Below are 19038 nucleotides of genomic sequence, written 5' to 3'. Positions count from 1 at the left end.
TACCAACAATAAAGAAGCTTTTGTCATTGTTATTGTTGTTGTTACTTAAGCCCTCCCCTTCCCGTCCCAAAGTGTCGCAATTCCGCTTCGTATATCAACGCCTACAAGGTCTTGTCTAGTCTCGGTTCCGCCGAGTGGGTTCTGATTCTCGGAAATCAGCTGTTTCAGTCCTGAACAATTCTGCTAATTGGACTCCTCCCTTCGCACACACGGGGCGGGGCTTACTTGAGCTCGCCTACCATTTGCTGCTGCTGGAGGTGTGGTTTCGGTTCCTCTTGCCCCGCCCCTTGGGGAAGGAGGAGTTGTGGTGGCGCCAATGAGCTCACTTCCTGGGGAAGCGTTTGGCTGAACGGCCGCCAGTGCCGAAGTGCCCCTCTGGAAGTGACGAACTCTGAGATTCAGCCTCTTTCTCAAGCCTGCGGAAAGGGGGCGGGTCCGAGACGCCGGCAGAAGCCGAGGGCGTCTCTGGAGGCCCTGGTGCGGGAACGCTTTCTGGCGTCCGGAAGCTTGGACCGGAGCTACTGCAGGGAACTGGGTCTGAGACCCTAACCAGGTACTGGCCTTGTGAGGGCGCGCGGGGGTGTAGGTGGAGGCGCGAATTTTTTCCTCAGATGGAAGGTAGGCCCGGGCGGGTACACCCCGGAGGGGTCAGACTGTTTCCAGGTAGAAATAGGAGCTGTCGCTTGCTGCCCCTCCTGTCCAACCTAGGGGTCCATTCGTAATGCCCCACTCCAGAAACACCCCTACTTCCAAGACTCGAAACCTGGCATTGTTGCATTGGTTCAGCGTCTTGGCCAACACTTTTACTTTTTGGTCTGTGTGTGTGTGTGTGTGTGTGTGTGTGTGTGTTTGTTTTATTGGAGGACAAATGCGTTACAGTATTGTGTTGGTTTCTGCTATATATATCAGCTGTAGGTATATATGTGTCCCCTCCCTCTTGAACCTCCCTCCCACCTCCCACCCCATCCCACTCTTCTAGGTTCAGTTCAGTTCAGTTCAGTCACTCAGTCGTGTCCAACTCTTTGCGACCCCATGAACCTCAGCAAGCCAGGCCTCCCTGTCCATCACTAACTCCCGGAGTCCACCCAAACCCATGTCCATCAAGTCGGTGATGCCATCCAACCATGTCATCCTCTGTTGTCCCCTTCTCCTCCTGCCCTCAATCTTTCCCACCATCAGGGTCTTTTCCAGTGAGTCAGCTCTTCGCATCAGGTGGCCAAAGTATTGGAGTTTCAGCTTCAACATCAGTCCTTCCAGTGAACACCCAGGACTGATCTTTAGGATGGACTGGTTGGATCTCTTTGCAGTCCAAGGGATTATCAAGAGTCTTCTCCAACACCACAGTTCAAAAGCATCAATTCTTCGGCGCTCAGCTTTCTTTACAGTCTAACTCTCACATCCATACATGACCACTGGAAAAACCATAGCCTTGACTAGACGGACCTTTGTTGGCAAAGTAATGTCTCTGCTTTTTAATATGCTGTCTAGGTTGGTCATAACTTTCCTTCCAAGGAGGTAAGCGTCTTTTAATTTCATGGCTGCAGTCACCATCTGCAGTGATTTTGGAGCCCAGAAAAATAAAGTCACCCACTGTTTCCACTGTTTCCCCATCTGCTTGCCATGAAGTGATGGGACTGGATGCCATGATCTTAGTTTTCTGAATGTTGAGCTTTAAGCCAACTTTTACACTCTCTTCTTTCACTTTAATCAAGAGGCTCATTAGTTCTTCACTTTCTGCCAAAAGGGTGGTGTCATCTGCATATCTGAGGTTATTGATATTTCTCCTGACAATCTTGATTCCAGCTTGTGCTTCTTCCAGCCCAGCGTTTCTCATGATGTACTCTGCATATAAGTTAAAGAAGCAGGGTGACAATATATAGCCTTAATGTACTCCTTTCCCGATTTGGAACCAGTCTTTTGTTCCATGTCCAGTTCTAACTGTTGCTTCCTGACCTGCATACGGTCTGTGTTATTTCTGATCCTCAGCAAAAGAAAAAAAATACAGTTCAATTCAGAAAAGCTTACGGAGAACAAAATGTGCACCTGAAAGAGTAATAGATAACTGGAGAAAGAAGAGTTTATAGCCCTTAACCTCCGTGTTTGCAATGTATTTAAGAAGGCCAGGTTTTTTGTTTTTTTTCTCATATTTAAACCTCAGGGTTTACTTTCCGCTTTGCTTTATTAATACCAGCTGATTAGTTCCTTAGGTACTGAGGCCTGGTCATTTGTTTTTTTAAAAGCAATACAAATATATAGTTTAAAAAGTCAAGCTCTATTAAAAGAGTTAAAATGGCGGAGCCCCTGCCCAATTCTTTCCTTCCCCTGTTTCTACTTCCCAGAGGAAGAAATGATTACTATACTGGTGGAAAAGAATCTTTCCCACCCTAAGCATTTGATTTGTAATTAAATCATGTGACCTTTTCTTAGACTACAGAAGGGGGTGTTTGTTCTTTTCTGTTAGGCTCAGGCTGCAAGAAGTTTAGATTTCCTAAACAGACAGATGGCAGTGGGCAGGGAGAGGTAAGGAGAACAGTTCTTCACCGAGCCTGTTTGGTGACCAGCAAAAACCAGTTTTGAGTGAAATTGGTTTCACTCAATTAAAATTGGGTATTGATTATCTCACAAAGTTGATAATCCACATGAAGAATTAGAAATTGACAGAGGTCATACAAGTGTCATAGTCCTAGGGATTGAGTGACCCCTTGCACAGTGTTTAGGCATCTTAAGCATCTGCTAAAGAGTGGAGCTCCTCCTTCCAACTGGGAGAGCAGTTTATCTCCATGGAGGTTTCAGCCTCTGATAAAAGGTTTGGGGCCAGCAGGGATAATGCTGAGATAAAAACTCAAGGCTGACTTCTAAATGGTCCGGCATAAGTGTATACAAAACCAAACAAATGCATGTATAAGTTCACTGGGGGAAATAAATAAAGATTGTGGAAATACCATTACTGCTTATTGAAGTTGGGTGACAGTTGGTGATGGACAGGGAGGCCTGGCGTGCTGCGATTCATGGGGTCGCAAAGAGTCAGACACGACTGAGCGACTGATCTGATCTGATCTGACAGGTACATGGATGATCCTTGTACTACTCACTCAACTTTGTTGTGTGTTTGAAAATTACCACTGAAACAAAAAAGGCCTACACATTGGAGTTCTTAAATAATACTCCATAGAAAAATATGCACCAAACTGGTAATACTGGTTACTTCTGGAGAGGAGGAAAAGGGATCAAGATTGGAAGTGGGATCAATCTAGACTTTAATTTTTTTCTTGCTGGTATGATTTAATTTTTAAATTTGTAATAATAAATAATCATGAGACTGTGGATGATTTAGTCCAGCAAAATTTCCAGTTGGGAATCTACATCCTTCAGGCTCACACCCCAAATGGCGCAGTGGGAGATGCTGCAGAACCTTGACAGCCCGTTTCTGGATCAGCTGCATGAGCTCTACTCAAATAGCCTCCTGCCGATGGATGTTCGACAGCACTTGGCTGTCTGGATTGAAGATCAGAACTGGTGAGGCCTTCTGGGAATTGGGGGGATGAAGAGAGTGATTTCTTTCTCCTGAGCCCCCAGGATCCTGGAGACACCCAGAAGGGGTTGAATGGCCTCAAAATAGTACCAGTTCTGCAGACACACACATCCTTGTTCTTCCTGGTCCACAGGCAGAAAGCTGCACTGGGAAACGATGCTGCCATGGCTAATATGCTATGCTTGCACTTCTTGGACCAACTCAACTCTGAGTGTGGCCGATGCAGCCAAGACTCTGAGTATTTTTTGCTACAGCACAACTTGCGAAAATTCTATCGGGATATTCAGGTACTCAGAGGAGCAGGGGATAAGGTAGGAATGGGAGCTGAATGAAGAGGAGGACTTTCTGGATATGGAACGTGGAACAGGACCTGGAGGTTCAAAGGGACAGGAGAAGATCTGGGGGGAAAAGGACAGAGTCTGGATTTAGGGGATCCCTGGAAGAGAGAAGGGCAGAGTCTAGATGATCCTATTAGAAAGAGGCTAGGGTTTGGAGAACCAGTGGTGAAACAGGGTAGGGCTTGGGATCCCGAGGAAGGGGAGAATACCGAGGCCACCAGTGTGGAGGGTCTGAGGTGGTAGTTTATTGATGGCAGTTGAGTTCTATCAATTCTTCCTCTTTTCCTACTGCAGGCCCTTCCCACTGGCTCTACCCAGTTGGCTGAGATGATCTTTAATCTCCTTCTGGAAGAAAAAAGAATTCTGACCTGGGCTCAGAGGGCTCAGCTGGTGAGAACAATTTGGTGGTGTGTTGAAAAGCTCCTGGAGTAGAGAGGGACCATGGAAAGGACTCAGGAAATTTGCCTCAGAACAAGATCTCTCCACATCCTGTGGTTTAATTTCAGGTCTGGATTTTAGGGGTGACAGGTCAGAGTTGAAATGTGCTCATAGCCTTTTATTTCAGGAGCAACGAGATCCAGCCCCTGAAGCACCTGGGGAGAGCCAGCAGCATGAACTTGATTCCCGGATCCTGAAATTACAGGCTATGAAGGAGGTTGGTAGACGTGGCAAGAGCCAGGGTGGGCAGGACTCAACCTGCCTTCTTTCATAGAGGCAGCCTCACTGGGGTCTCATCTCTTCTGCAGAAGCTGGTGAAATCCATCAGCCAACTGAAAGACCAGCAGGATGTCTTCTGTTTCCGATATAATATCGAGAAATCAGGTAGAAAGCACTTTGAAGGGTGGGGTACCTACTGGGAGGCCAAGGGTAGAGTAGAGCAGAAGGGAAAAGTCCCAGTAAATGGTAATCAACTTGTGGCTGCATCTTTCTGGTTATAGTCCTGCTGCCATGCAATGCTGGAAGTGCCAGGGTATGTTGTATAGGTCAGGGTAATGATATAAACCAAGGGATAGCTGGTGAAGGTTGGAGGAGGTGTTTGGGAAACTGCCTTGGCTGATTGAGTGGGCTTCTAGTTCTAGCAAGACGATGCAGAATTTGCCTGAGGGCCCAGAGATGCCTGTGCTTTGCTTGGTTCCCTTTCTTCTCCCTTTCAAACTCCCTTCTCCTGACTCTAACTGAGGTCTGGATCAGGAGGAGCCCTAGGTCTGAGCACTTGTCTCCCTCCCTCTCCTGCCATCCAGTGAGGACACCTTCTTTGGACCCCCGTCAGACCAGACAGATGGACATTCTTCAGGAAACACTCAATGAACTGGACAGACAGAGAAAGGTGGGAGTCAGAGGACAGAAGGAGTGGGCAGCAGGGAACTGGGGAAAATGAGGCATTGGGAGCCCTGGCTTCCTGGCCTTGGTTTCTTTGTCTCTTTATGCCTAGTTGGATGGTGGAGGGTAATGGTAAGAGGCTCTCAGTACTTACTTTATGTCTTCCATAGGAGGTGCTGGATGCCTCCAAAGCACTGCTAGGCCAATTAACTACCTTAATTGAGCTATTGCTGCCCAAGTTGGAGGAATGGAAAGTCCAGCAGCAGAAAGCCTGCATTGGAGCGCCCCCTGTCGGAGGGTTGGAACAGCTGGAGAAGTGGTGAGAGACACCTCCCCAACTTCATGCTCACCTGTCCCTAGTCCTAACTACCACCTGTGCTTTGTAGATTATAATGCCCTGAATGAGCTTCCCCAGTGGCTCAGTGGTAAGGAATCCACCTGCAATGCAGGAGACCTGCCTTCAGTCCCTGGGTTGGGAAGATCCCCTGGAGGAGGAAATGGCAATCCACTCCAGTTTTCTTGCCTGAGAAATCCCATGGACAGAGGAGCCTGGCAGGCTACAGCCTGTGGGGTCACAAAGAGTCAGGCACGGTTGACTGAGCACACACACAATGGCCTGTATATGACAAGAGACACCGCCCTCCTTAGTCTCTACTCCCCAGAATGACCTCAGCTCCCTTGTCTGACTGCAGCTACACGCTGCTCTTCATTCTCACCACTCAGCAAGCCCAGAGCCCAGTCTTTGCTTTGGTGAAAGACTCTGATCCACAGTCCAATTTTTCCTGCCTCTTTAATCACCAGAGAAATATCTTTTTACCTTTTTTTAGTGCAATGAATATAATGCCACCAAAAAAAGGAAAAGAAAATTACCTGTTAACCTTAATATCTGTTTGTAGCTACTATAATATTAAACAAAAATTGAAACGTACTATTCAAACTACTTTGAGACCTGTGAGTTTGTTTTTTTAACTTAGCATTATATAATATTTACTTGTGATATGTTTTTTTTGGCCATTCCACACGTCATGTGGGATCCTAGTTTCCCAAGCAGGGATCAAACCCATGCCCCTTGCAGTAGAAGCCTGGAGTCTTAACCAGCAGGGAAGTCCCTACCTATGATACTTTTAATAGATGCATAATAGTTCCCTTTATGGGAGTAATATAATTTAATTAATAAACTCCTATATTTGGATATTCAGGTTGCTTTTAATTTCTTGCTATTGTTTTCTAGTAAACTATCTTATATTATCTATTGTGATGTAAAAAAAATAACTAATGTGTCCTTCAATATATTTGATTTGAAAGATACCTATTATTTAAATATCTTATGAGAAAATTTATTATAATTTAATCTATTAAAAATACATCACAGGGAACTTCCCTGGCGGTCCAGTGGTAAGACTGTGCCCTTCCACTGCAGAGGGCATGGGTTCGATCACTGGTCAGGGAACTAAGGTCGTGCATGCTGTGTAGTACAGCTGAAAGTTAATAAATAAATAAATAAAAAATATCACAACTTTCAGGTAAGTTGAAAACAGGTGTATAGGGCTTAGGGTACAGGATAAGTATTTAAATTACAGTTGCAGGATTGGCAAACTATGGCCTGTGAGTGATTTCTTGCTTTTTTTATTTTTGGCTGTGCTGTGCTGGCTTGTGGGATCTTAGTTCCGTGACCAAGGACAAACTCATTCCCTTTACAGTGGAAGTGCTAACCATTGGACTGCCAGGGAATTCTCGATTTCTCACTGTTTTAAACAGTGCTGCAGTAAATAACCTCTCACTGTTTTAAACAGTGCTGCAGTAAATAACACGTTTGCATGCGTGTTGAGTCATGTCCATTTCTTTGTGACCCCATGGACGGTAGCCTGTTAGGCTCCTCTGTCCGTGGAATTTTCCAGGCAAGAATACTGGAGTGTGTTGCCTTTTCTTCCTCCAGAAATAACCTCATAGTTACATCTTTATTTACAACCCTAATTTATTTCTGTAAGTTGTTGGAAGTGATATTCCCAGGTTAGAGAATATATCTTTTCTTGGTGGTGCTGCTGTTATTGTGTTGTTCTTTTGTTTCATTGTTTTTATATACAAAGAGCTTTATTGCTTTCTCTGATTGTAAATATATGCCAATTGAAAAAATTTCAGACTACTGAAAAGAGGGGAAAAAAAGTAAAAATTATCCATCTGCATAATCTGATCATGCAGAGGTACCCACTGTTAATACTTTTGAATACATTTTCCCAGATTTTCCCTGTGCATATACACAAATATACATCTGTTTTAAACAGAAATCAGATTCTATCATATATGTATACTATCTTATATTTTTTAATTTAATATTTTTGGACATTTTCCATATTAAAATTTTCCACCTATTTTATCGTTATTTTTAATGGTTGCATAGTATTCCATGGTGTAACTATAACATAATTTATACCATGGGATCTCAAAGAGTCAAACATGACTTAGCGACTAAATTACCACCACGTATACCCAGTGCCAATTGTTTCTAATTTTTCTATTACAGATAACAAAGCCATGAACTGTGACCATCTGTCTGTCCATTTGTTTGATTATTTCCTTAGGGTGTATCTTAGAAATGGAATACTATAAAGCATATGTACATTTTTGAGGCTTTTTAAAAAATAGTTCCAAACTGCTATCCCAGTCTGTTTGCTTTTATGTAGTGGACGATTGTTTTCCTGTTACCACATTGTCTATTGGTCTTATATCTTATTATAAAAACAGTAAAATATAGAAGTTAAAAGTATGGATGGTACAGCCAGACTGCCTGGGACCACATACAACTTCATTCTTTACTAGTTTTATGACCTTGAGCAAGTCACTTTACTCTTTCTGTGCCTCAGCTTTATCCTCCATAAAATAGGGATAAAATAGTACCTACCTCATAGGGTTGTTTTAAGAATTAAATGCATGAAGATGTGTAAAGCACTTTAAAAAAAAGAGATCAAGCATCATATGTTATCTTTATTATGTTAAATATAGTTTTTGGTTTTATATGTGAAAGTGGCTTTCATTTTCATTCCTTGCATTATGAACAATGTTGAATAATATTTCATACACTTTCATACACATTGGGACACTTTTTTTGTCCCAATCAGTTTATGACTTTCCACATAGTTAAAGGGGAGCTTTTGGAGCCTGTTTGGGGGTTCCAGGAAACTCATGATTCTTTCTTCCTTGGATTATGTCATTACCCAGGTTCACAGATGGAGCGAAGCTGCTGTTTCACTTGCGGCAGCTGCTGAAGGAGCTGAAGGAGTTGAGTCACATGGTCTCCTATGATGGGGACCCTCTGAACAAAGGGGTGGACCTGCGGGAGGCCCAGGTCACAGAGCTGCTGCAGCGCCTGCTCCACAGGTCTGGAGGCCAAGAAAGGACCCCTCGGAGGCCAGAGGGAAAGGACCAAGGGAGCCATTCTTACAGATACTGACCTCTATATATTCTCTCCACATCTCTCCAGAGCCTTTGTAGTAGAAAATCAGCCCTGCATGCCCCAAACTCTTCATCGACCCCTCATCCTCAAGACAGGGAGCAAGTTCACCGTCCGAACAAGGTTGGCATCTCAGAACTCATTCCTGCTTTCTTTTTCCAGCCCTGACACTGTGTGCTCTTTGGCTTTTCAGATCTTCTCACTGTGAGCTGTTTCTTCTCTCATTTCCCCTCAGTCCACTTACCCCTTCTCATCTCTTCCCTTATCTTTTTTAAACATCTGTTCTATCCAGGAGATTGAGGTTGACCACTTTCCCCCATCTACCTCCCTCTCCTCCAGGCTGCTAGTGAGACTCCAGGAAGGCAATGAATCACTGACTGCGGAAGTCTCCGTTGACAGGTAAGTTGGGGCAGGTGAAGGGTGGGACCCAGAGGCGCCCAGGACACGGGATGATGGAGTGGAGGAGACAGCTACCATTCACAACCAGGCCCTAGGGCTGTGTTCTTTCCCCTTCCATTACTACCTCATAGAAATAGTTCATCCCTTTTGAGTCATTACTATGTGACATGTAGCTTGTCAAGTACCCAATTTAAAATTGTCACAGGAACCCCAGGAGTTAGATATTATCAATGCACTTTATATCTCTAGTGCAAGCCACATAACTGGTGAGCTATTTGAACTTAGGTCTGTCTGACCCCAAAGACTGAATCCCTTACTTCTACATTATTTTGCTTCCTAATGATTTTTTTTTTCTTTTTAGGGATTCTCCCAAATCACAAGGGTAGGTACCTAACAAGGATGCTGCAGACTCTGTGCACTGCATGAGCTGCTCAGTCACGTGTGACAGCCCTGATGGGGACACAGGCGAGGAGGTTGATTTGTGTGGTGCATGGACACAGAAAGGAGGGGAGGTCTGAAAGGAAGTGGGACTTTTGTTTTCCTACCGGACTTTGCTCCTGACCTCCATATATCTTCTTTTTCCTCGGAACAGCTTCCGGAAGTTCAACATTCTGACCTCAAACCAGAAAACTTTGACCCCCGAGAAGGGCCAGACTCAGGGCTTAATTTGGGACTTTGGCTACCTGGTAAGGTGGTTAAGAAGGAATGCTTTTTTTTTTAATATTTATTTTTGTTTATTTGGCTGGATTGGATCTTAGTTGCAGTACATGACATCTTTGTTGTGACATGCGGGATCTCTAGTTGTGGTATGTGGGCTTAGTTGCCCTGTGGCATGTGGGATCTTAATTCCCAGACAAAGTATCAAACCCATGTCGACTGGAAGGTGGATTTTCAGCCACTGGTCCATCAGGGAAGTCCCAGAGGGATGCTGTTTTAAGCCGGTAGTGCAATGGAACAGGCTGGGGGAAGTTCCCAGGCCCTGGGAAGTCCTGAGGACAAAGCCGGGGTTCCAGGGGCCCTGAGGTCTCTTCTCTGGCATTCTTTCTCCCTCCCTTCCATTCACAGACTCTGGTGGAGCAGCGTTCAGGGGGTTCAGGAAAAGGCAACAATAAGGTGAGGCCTGCACAGAGGATTATGGGGCAGGAGGAACTTGCCAGAGGGCACTCTGATCACTGAGTCTTCTGTTGTCCCAGGGGCTGCTGTCCGTTACAGAGGAATTGCACATCATTAGCTTCACAGTCAAATACACCTACCAGGGTCTGAAGCAGGAGCTGACAGTAAGTGAAAATGAAGTGCATTTGTGGGGAGACATAAGGAGGGGTTAAGCAGAAACCATTCATGGTAGGCTGTGATCAGGCCCTTACCAAACGTCTACAGTTGGAAACCTCACATCCCTCGCTGGTGATTTGTGTCTCCTCCTCAGACGGACACCCTCCCTGTGGTGATTATTTCTAACATGAACCAACTCTCAATTGCCTGGGCCTCTGTTCTCTGGTTCAATCTGCTCAGCTCAAACCCCCAGGTAGGAGGTGGGGCCAACAGGTGAAGGGAGGGCAGGAGGGGTGTGGAGCTTGGTGTGAGGGCACTGCTTCTGAGCCACCCTGTCCCCTCCCACCTCTGCAGGATCAGCAGTTCTTCTCCAACCCCCCAAAGGCCCCATGGAACTTGCTGGGCCCTGCTCTCAGTTGGCAATTCTCCTCCTATGTTAAGCGAGGCCTCGACTCAGACCAGCTCGGCATGCTGAGGGACAAGCTGTTTGGTACCGATACTTCTCTTCTGTCAGCCTTTCCCTAGCCTCTGTCTGCCCCAGCCCTCCGTCCTTGCTGTCCCAGGACCTTTGGCCTTGCCTCCTTCCGTCATCTTGAACTGTCCTTCCACAGGGCAGAACTCCAAGACTGAGGGTGCGTCGTTGTCCTGGGTTGACTTCATTAAGGTAATTCCCTGCATCCCTTGCAGCTGGCCCCTGGCCCCCTCCAGTTACTAGCCCTTCCCCCACCCCTCACTCTCCACACCCGGGGCAGCTCTGCACCTCTTCCTGCCTTGCCGTTCTTCCTTCAGCGAGAGAGTCCCCCTGGCAAGCTACCGTTTTGGACATGGCTCGACAAGATTCTGGACCTGATACATGACCACCTGAAGGATCTCTGGAAGGATGGGTAAGGCCTTGGTCAGTCTCCCTCCTTCCACTCCCTCAGGCCCAGCTGCCTTTCTGGGCTTGAGAGTGGACTCTGTGCGCCCTCGTGTGGCAAGTAGAGGGAGTGTGCAAAACCCGCTGCAACGTCACACCCCCTCACGTTCGCAGTAGTAGTCTCCTAGCCTGTATTTGATTCCAGTACTCTTGCCTGGAAAATCCCATGGACGGAGGAGCCTGGTAGGCTGCAGTCCATGGGGTCGCTAAGAGTCGGGCACGACTGAGTGACTTCATTTTCACTTTTCACTCTCATGCATTGGAGAAGGAAATGGCAACCCATTCCAGTATTCTTGCCTGGAGAATCCCAGGGATGGGGGAGCCCAGTGCGCGGCCGTCTGTGGGGTCGCACAGAGTCAGACACAACTGAAGCGACTTAGCAGCAGCAGCAGCCTGTATTTGTCAAGCATCCACTGTGTTCATGTGGCAATTGAGAGTTGGTTCATGTTAGAAATAATCACCACAGGGAGGGTGTCTGTCTGAGGAGGAGACAGAAATCACCAGTGAGGGATGTGAGGTTTCCAACTGTAGACGTTTGGTAAGGGCCTGATCACAGCCTACCATGAATGGTTTCTGCTTAACCCGTCAGTGTTAAGGCAAGGCCAAAGGTCCTGGGACAGCAAGGACGGAGGGCTGGGGCAGACAGAGGCTAGGGAAAGGCTGACAGAAGAGAAGTATCGGTACCAAACAGCTTGTCCCTCAGCATGCCGAGCTGGTCTGAGTCGAGGCCTCGCTTAACATAGGAGGAGAATTGCCAACTGAGAGCAGGGCCCAGCAAGTTCCATGGGGCCTTCGGGGGGTTGGAGCCTACTAGGTGCTCTTGATGAATTCTCTCATGTAATCCTTTCAGCCCTGCTGCATGGTGGGTGTTGCCACCCTCAAGTGAGGAAGTGAGGGCTCAGGGAGATTAAGGGAGTTACACCAGGGGGACAGTCGGGATTCGAACCCAGGGCTGTCTGACCCCACCCCTGTGCACTTTCCACCACACTGCCCATTTGGGCAACCCTTTGCCTTTTACAAGGTGCTTTTCACCTGTGTGATCTCACTGAAGCTTCACACCTCTTCCAGCCCTGGGAGGTGGATACTGTCAGTTAAGTGAAATGACTTGGCCAACACAGAACAGTCTGTAACAGGTTGGCAGGGCTGAGGCCCAGCCCTGGCACTCTGTTCTTCTACAAGGGGAGTAGGAAGCAGCAGGGCCTCACAGCTGCTCTCCATGCTGCAGACGTATCATGGGCTTTGTGAGCCGGAACCAGGTGCGCCGGCTGCTGAAGAAGACTGTCTCCGGCACCTTCCTGCTGCGCTTTAGCGAAACGTTGGAAGGGGGCATTACCTGCTCCTGGGTGGAACACCAAGATGATGGTCAGCAGCTCTACCGTTCCCCTCAGCCTCTCCTTTCCTCCCCTCTACTGCCCTTGGCTTCCCTGGCTCTGTCCCAAATCCCTTGGCAGATTTGGGGTTGGGCAGCCAGGGTGGGAAGCCCTCGGGCCCAGCCTCTCCTCTCAAGCCTGCCTGTTCCTACATCCGCTCTCTAGACGAGGTGCTCATCAACTCTGTGCAGCCCTTCACCAAGGAGGTGCTGCAGTCACTTCCACTGACCAAGATCATCAGCCAGTACCAGATGCTCACGGAGGAGAACATACCTGAGAACCCACTGCGCTTCCTCTACCCGCGAATCCCCCGGGATGAGGCTTTCGGTTGCTACTCCCAGGAGAAAAGTGAGAACCGTTGATATATTTCACTGGTAGAGTGCAGGGGTCCACAGGCATCCATAAATGCAGCTCTTCTGTTTCAAGATGGGAAAACCAACATCCAGAGGGGAAGGGATTTGTCTGTGGGACGCTGCTAGTCAGTCAGTAGGGAGACATGGCAGTCAGGACCACCTGCACTAGAGGACCCTGGGGCGACGTGTCCAGTCCACTGACCTCCCCTGCCTCCTGTGTCTGTCCCCCATAGTTAATCCTGAGGAGCGGAAGAAATACCTGAAACATAAGCTCATTTTTGTCTCTAACAGGTGAGATATGAACTCCTTGCCCACCTTCCTTAACCCTTCTTGGTTAATATAGTTACCCAGACCTGCCCAGTTCCAGTCTCCTCAGCCTTCTTTCCTACCAACCCAGGCTCCCCAGCCCTCTGGGGTTTTTTTCCTACTCTTTTAGTCTCTCTCTATTTTCCTGCTGCCATCCTTAGGTTGTCTCCATGGGGGTTCCCTGATAATAATCGTCATCATCACTAATGTTAATGGACATCTACTTGATGCAAAGGATAGTAGTAGATTCTTTTAGAACATGTTTTTTTTTTTTTTTTTTTTTCTTTTTTCATTTAATCCTTATGAGAACCCAGCCAAGCCAGAAATGGTAATAGCCACAGTTAATGAAAGTTCATTATGTGCCAGGCACTGAGCTAAAAGCTTTGTGTTCGTTTTCTTTAGTGACTTCATAACAGTCCTGTGAGGCAGAAAAAAAAAACTGTTATTACTGTTTTCAGCTGAGGAACCTGAGGTTTAATGTGGTGAAGTGTCATGCCTCGGGTACATGGCTGATCGGCAATTCAGGTCTCTCAAATTCCAGAGCCCTGATTTTAACCATCCTACTCCTCTCAAGTATTCTGAAGTATGCTTGTTTAGGCTCAGAGTGGTTGGGTCACTTTGCCTAAGGTCCCGCAACTAGTAAATGATAAGATTTAAACTCTAGTAAGCCTAATTCCAGAGCCTTTGGTCTTAAGCCCTCTGCTCTGTTGCCTTTTTAGACTAGAAAGATAGCCTCTGCTTTCTCTGCCATTCCCCACTTCACCTAAACAACTGAGCCCTGCTCTTTTGTCTGTATTGGGTATCCAGACAGGTGGATGAACTGCAGCAACTGCCGGAGCTCAACTTGGAGCCAGAGCTGGAGTCATTAGAGCTGGGTCTGGGGTTCACGTCAGGGCCTGAGCACGGGCCAGGCCTGGACCTAGAGCCACTGCTGGAGGCAGGATTGGATCTAAGCATGGAGCCCATGCTGGAGCCCACGCTGGAGCCCACGCTAGGCGAGGTGTCACAGGGAGTCCTAGAACCACACCCGGGACCACAACTGCAGCTGGAGCCTATTCCAGAGCTCGAACTACAGCCCATGCCAGAACCAGATTTGCCCTATGATCTGAGACACTTGAACACTGAGGACATGGAAAGTAAGTGATGATGTGCAACCAGGGAAGAGAGGACACATTGCCTTTCCCAACTCCCCTCCCCTACTCGCTACAGAAAAAGCCTGTGTTCTAAGCTCCTCATTGGAGAAAGGCTGATTGCGCTGCAATTCATTTCATTAGGAAATACACACGCCTCGCCCACCTCACCTAATGCCCCCCTCAGGCCCTATCTAGGCCTCTGCTGCCATCCTCTCTCACTTTCCCTGCTGGTTTGGGAACTCCTAGTCTGAGATCAGGGCCTGACTTCTTTCTCTGGATGATCTAGTCTTTAGGAACAGCATGAGGATTGAAGAAATCATGCCAAACGGTGATCCACTGTTGCCTTGCCAGAACACCATGGATGAAGCTGACGTCTTCAACCCCAGCCACTTCTATGCAGATGGGCCCTTGAGCCCTTCTGACTACTAGGAGCTACATTTCCTCAGATCTTTCTGTGCATTTGCCCCTCGTACCCCTCACACATGACACTGCTCTCCAAGGATGGGACATGAGGCATGTGCCCCTTCTAAACTGGGTTAACCCTGGGGGAATGTGAGGGAGAAGCATAATATGGGTAAGGGAGAGGCAGCAGTGAATCAGCAGGGATGTTACCCATGGCTCCGACTAGGAGCCTGGAGGCTGCCTGCTGTGCTGGGAGGTACAGGCATTCAAGGGCAGACCAGGACAGTTAGGAGGTTCCTGTATGGCTCAGGGCAGTGGCTTCTTTCCAGTATGGAAGGCTTTCAACATTTTAGTGACTGGTAAGACTAACCTGGTGCTCATTTCGTCTTTCTGGAATGCCCTTTCTGCTCATAACAGCTCTGACTTCTGATCCCGCAGTACCTGGGGACTCCTAGCATTGGCCAAATACACTGTTGGCCAAGAAAGAAGGGAAGGAAGCCCTGGGTCAAGGAGCAAGAGAAGGCCATGCTTAGGAGCGATACTTCCCAATTGCAGTCCCTTGTAACCTCATTCAGCTTGCTCAGCCTTAGCAGGGATTATGGCCAAAAAGATCCCAGTTACTCTATATACCAAGGGGTCATGAGGTAAGACCCCTTTCCACTGTAGCCCTGCAGAGCAGAAGGATACATTTTATAGTGCTTTGGCCCTATTTTTTCCATTCTGTTTCTTTTTACTGACAAGCCTAGACTTAGAGATCCACATAAATAAGTCTTTATTGAAAAAGGTACATAATTCAGTATAAATATAATAAATAATCCTCATCCCCAAGCTCCTGCCACTATAAATAATCCCAAAATTTCCCTTCCCATGTAATAAATATTCAGCCTCTCCTAGGTCAACATTGTAAGTCAGTCAGTTTTGGTAATTTTTCAACAGAAGAAGTCTCATTAAAATTAATGGACCAATGAACTTGTTGGCTCACAGGTGTCTAGTTGATAGATTGATCTTAGCATTACTGAGCCACGGAGGTCTGGGTGTCATCCTTAAGCTACTGGCTTTAGGGGCTCAGAGTTGCTGCTCCGTGGGCAAAGACCCGGGCAGCTACAGCCACAAAGGCCTGGAGGCTTCGAAGGATCTTGAGACGGAGAAGCAGGCGCTGCCATGGCTGGCTGGGAATAGGGCTTGGAGTCTGCTCAGTTTCCCAGTGGTGACCCTTGGGCTGAAAGGACACAGGACACAATCAGAGAAGACTGTAAATCATTCACCCCACCCCCACCCCCAGGCCCTGTCTCTGACACCTGCAAGCCCCTCTCCTCCAGGTCCCTAGTTCATACCTGCAAGAGTTCCCTGAGGCCCAGTATGGAGGCGTGAAGCTGGTCCACAGGGCCATATGGGAGTAGAGAAGGCTCCCCTGTGAAAATATCTGAGCCCAGCAGCTTCTCGTAAAAAACCAGGCCTCGATGAATTCTTTGCAAGCAGGACTGGGGAGAAAAGAAAGCCGTGAAAGAAAACAGATATGGGGACTTCCCAGGCGGTCCAGTGGTTAAGATGCCACGCTTCCACTGCAGGGGCCATGGGTTTGATCCCTGGTTGGGTACAGCTCAGCTCAGCCAAAATCAAAATGAAAGAAAGAAAACAGATCCCTTCTAATTTCTCCACCAAAGACTCACCTGATATTTGCCATTCTTAAGACATGGCTGTGATCTGAATGTTTGCGTCCCTGTGAAATTCATATGTTGAAATCCTGACCCTCAGTGTGGTGGTGGTAGGAAGTGGGACTTTTGGGAAGTTACTAGGTCATGAGGATGCAGCCCTCATGAATGGAATTATTGGTCTTATAAAAGAGACCCACAGAACTCCTTACTCCTTCCCACAATGTGAGGAGACAAGAAGTCTGATCTGGAAGAGGGCCCTCACTTAACCACACTGGCACCTTGACCTCAGACTTCCAGCCTCCGGAGCTGTGAGAAATAAATGTCTGTTGTTTATAAACTACTGAGTCTATGGTTTATTATTAAAGCAGGCTGAATGGACAAGGACAGATACAACTTTTACTAATTCACCATGGTGTCCAGCTCTATCTCCAGTCCCCTCTTCCTTGGGGGCCAGCCTCATCTTTGTACCTGACTGTTGTCCCTGAGTCCTTGTGGATCACAGCCATCCTCACACTGGATACGGGGGACATCATCTGTAGTCTCATCACCTCCTTCTTCTCTTGGTAGATCCTGAAATGGAGGAGGGGTGGAAAGAGTAAAGAAATAAGTACCCTCAAATCCTACCTGGGCCTTTTGGCCCTTACTGTCCCTGGATGCCCTCTTCAGGGGTTCTGTCAACCACTGTTCTCTCTTACCCTGATGGCTTTCAACCCTCCAGCTTCCACCCCAGGCCACAGCATCTTCCACTATAGCCTTGGAGAGCTCAGATGGGCTCTAGGGGCCGCCACTCACCACATGTCCCATTGGTAGGTGTGCACTCCAGGCCAGCATGCAGAGTTGCTGTGAGAGCTGTTGGCCCCGAGTCCAAGCAGGGCTGCTGTCCTCTGACACAGCCCGGCCCTGAGCTGTCCAGGGCAGCAGTAGCAGCAGCAGCAGCATCACAGCTCTGTTCCCCAGCATCTCGTTGCCTGCCTCTCCAATCTGGCTGGCTCCGTGCCTTGCAGTCCCTGTGGAACCTCTGTCCACTTCCCCTTGCTCTCAATCTGATTCTCTCTGTTCTGTGCGTCTGGTTCTCTCTTGCTCACCGTGGTTCTGAGCTGCTTCCTGTAGATTTTCTCCCCTTGTCTCAGTCTCTTTTTAAGGTCCTTGCATTGTGAGACCCGCCCTTTATACTAGCAGGTGACTCACAGCAGGTGGGATTCCCCTCCTGCATCATCCCCCTCCGTGGGGAGCCCAGGTAAGTAGCCTCAGTTCCAGGGGAAATGAGTCGTGTGGTGGCTGTGGCTGGAGGCCTGGGATGAGACTTCTGTGTAATGCTCTCCAGGAATCAAAGTGGCCGAAGACAGGGGGAGGGGTGGGAACAGCAAATATTTAAATGAATCTAGTCTCAAGTTCCTTCCTGTTTAACCTTTCGCTCATCTTTTTGTGTCTCTAAGCTATATTAGCCCTCCCTTTAAACCTAATTTCCTCACCTCCTGCTTGAGTAAAAACCAAAACAGAAGCATTCTTTTATCTCCCAATAGGATGGCAAGATCAGTTTGGAATGAAGCTGGCTCACCTGATGCCCTCAATCCAAGAATAAGGGGGCTTCTTTTTCTCTGTTGGGAAGTGTTATTTTCACTAGGAGAGGATGGACATGAAACATTTTGTGAACTGGGAAGCCGCATCTGTTCAGTATAAGGTATTACTGCTCCCTCACTTCAGGCCTCACTCTGGAGGCTAGGGGGACCGTTGGGAGGAGAGAACTGTTGCTAAGAACCATCTGATTCCTCAACCTTAGTGGCCCAAGTTTCTTGGGCTCTGTGGGATTCAGGTGATTTGGGGGTAGGGGACATCAGTGTGTAAGTGAGGTCTAGAAATCCAACTGGAGATATTCCAGCACCGAGCCCTTCACCGTGGCTAGAAAGTCCAGGGTTCTGGGTAGTTGAAGGTGCACTGTGTCAGTGACCCTGGCTGGTCCTTCAGCCTGTTGCATCCATGGGTAAAATCCACTGATACTGATTTCATCACCATCCCTGATGCAACATTCAGTGAAACAGCTGAGACTGTGAGGCTGGACGTGGGAGTGGAGGGTGGCCCAAACCTGGGACTGTCCCCACCCCAGTGGAGGGTCCCAGGACAATCTGGACGTCAGAATGAGGCCATGGATGACCACACAGATGGCTCCCAAAGCCTTTCCAAGAGGTTGACCCTTTTTCTCTGAGAAACTTACCTTCGACAGAGGTCTCCGCTCCCTTAGTACTATTCAAAACTGCCCAGTGAAATTTCTGATTCAAATGTGACTCTGTGGTAAATCCACCCTTGGGATAAAATATTTCCAGCCTCAGAGAAGTTATCTCAGTTTGAGTGAGAAATGGTTTGCCTTCTGAGAAAGATGGATATGCATGAAATAAGGAAATTGGGAGTAGGGTGGGGGAGCTCACCTCACTTTTGTATGTCTTCCATGTTTTTCCCACCTCTAGTTCCCATTCTGGGAGCCGTTTAGGATAAGAGATGGAAGGTGAAAAGGAGGAAGAGGAGGAAGTGGAACTCTGGGGGATGGGATGAGAGGGACAAGGGTGAGTTGGAAGCACGGGGCTTTGTTTCACTTCCTGGTG

General features: G+C 47.7%; 2 protein-coding genes and 1 long non-coding RNA gene across 5 annotated transcripts in view; 2 read left to right on the top strand and 1 right to left on the bottom strand.

The window, feature by feature from the left end:
* The first annotated feature begins 315 nt into the window (after window positions 1-315).
* STAT2 (signal transducer and activator of transcription 2) lies at window positions 316-16781 on the top strand. 2 transcript variants are annotated; one of them, XM_006075025.4, is made up of 24 exons: window positions 316-553; window positions 3373-3516; window positions 3666-3819; window positions 4165-4260; window positions 4436-4525; window positions 4617-4692; window positions 5112-5197; window positions 5361-5509; window positions 8407-8565; window positions 8669-8761; window positions 8978-9037; window positions 9399-9419; window positions 9630-9723; window positions 10103-10150; window positions 10231-10314; window positions 10461-10559; window positions 10661-10796; window positions 10918-10970; window positions 11096-11190; window positions 12448-12584; window positions 12758-12940; window positions 13179-13236; window positions 14059-14387; window positions 14671-16781. In XM_006075025.4, exons 2-24 carry the CDS (start codon window positions 3386-3388, stop codon window positions 14811-14813), a joined length of 2574 nt encoding a protein of 857 aa, XP_006075087.3. In that variant the 5' UTR covers window positions 316-553; window positions 3373-3385; the 3' UTR covers window positions 14814-16781. The 2 variants fall into 2 exon arrangements, with proteins under 2 accessions (XP_006075087.3, XP_006075086.3); XM_006075024.4 differs by having other exon boundaries at window positions 3666-3843.
* IL23A (interleukin 23 subunit alpha) overlaps window positions 15542-19038 on the bottom strand; it is a 9454-nt gene continuing 5957 nt past the window's right edge. Inside the window, exons 2-5 of the mRNA XM_044941509.2 lie at window positions 17234-17759; window positions 16910-17011; window positions 16121-16267; window positions 15542-16005 (exon numbers count right to left, since the gene is read on the bottom strand). Of these exons, the coding sequence (XP_044797444.2) occupies window positions 15844-16005; window positions 16121-16267; window positions 16910-17011; window positions 17234-17401 (579 nt within the window). The 5' untranslated portion in view covers window positions 17402-17759 and the 3' untranslated portion in view covers window positions 15542-15843. The remainder of the gene's footprint in view (window positions 16006-16120; window positions 16268-16909; window positions 17012-17233; window positions 17760-19038) is intronic.
* Window positions 17824-19038, top strand: part of LOC112584549 — a 2326-nt gene continuing 1111 nt past the window's right edge. For both annotated transcript variants that reach the window (XR_006550495.2, XR_003108827.3), the window contains exons 1-2: window positions 17824-18122; window positions 18904-18999. This is a non-coding gene — a long non-coding RNA (uncharacterized LOC112584549). The remainder of the gene's footprint in view (window positions 18123-18903; window positions 19000-19038) is intronic.

The sequence above is a fragment of the Bubalus bubalis genome, chromosome 4 (assembly GCF_019923935.1).
Source record: "Bubalus bubalis isolate 160015118507 breed Murrah chromosome 4, NDDB_SH_1, whole genome shotgun sequence".
In the NCBI taxonomy this organism is placed as follows: domain Eukaryota; kingdom Metazoa; phylum Chordata; class Mammalia; order Artiodactyla; family Bovidae; genus Bubalus; species Bubalus bubalis.
The sequence above is the reverse complement of the archived record's forward strand: the minus strand, read 5'-3'. Positions and strand labels throughout refer to the sequence as shown.

Excerpts from the sequence above, each read along its gene's own strand:
- STAT2 (XM_006075024.4), top strand. The coding sequence starts at position 3,386 with ATGGCGCAGTGGGAGATGCTGCAGAACCTTGACAGCCCGTTTCTGGAT. Across the intron at positions 3,517-3,665 it reads TGGATTGAAGATCAGAACTG|GCAGAAAGCTGCACTGGGAA; the intron begins GTGAGGCCTTCT and ends CCTGGTCCACAG. Across the intron at positions 8,762-8,977 it reads AAGTTCACCGTCCGAACAAG|GCTGCTAGTGAGACTCCAGG; the intron begins GTTGGCATCTCA and ends CCTCTCCTCCAG.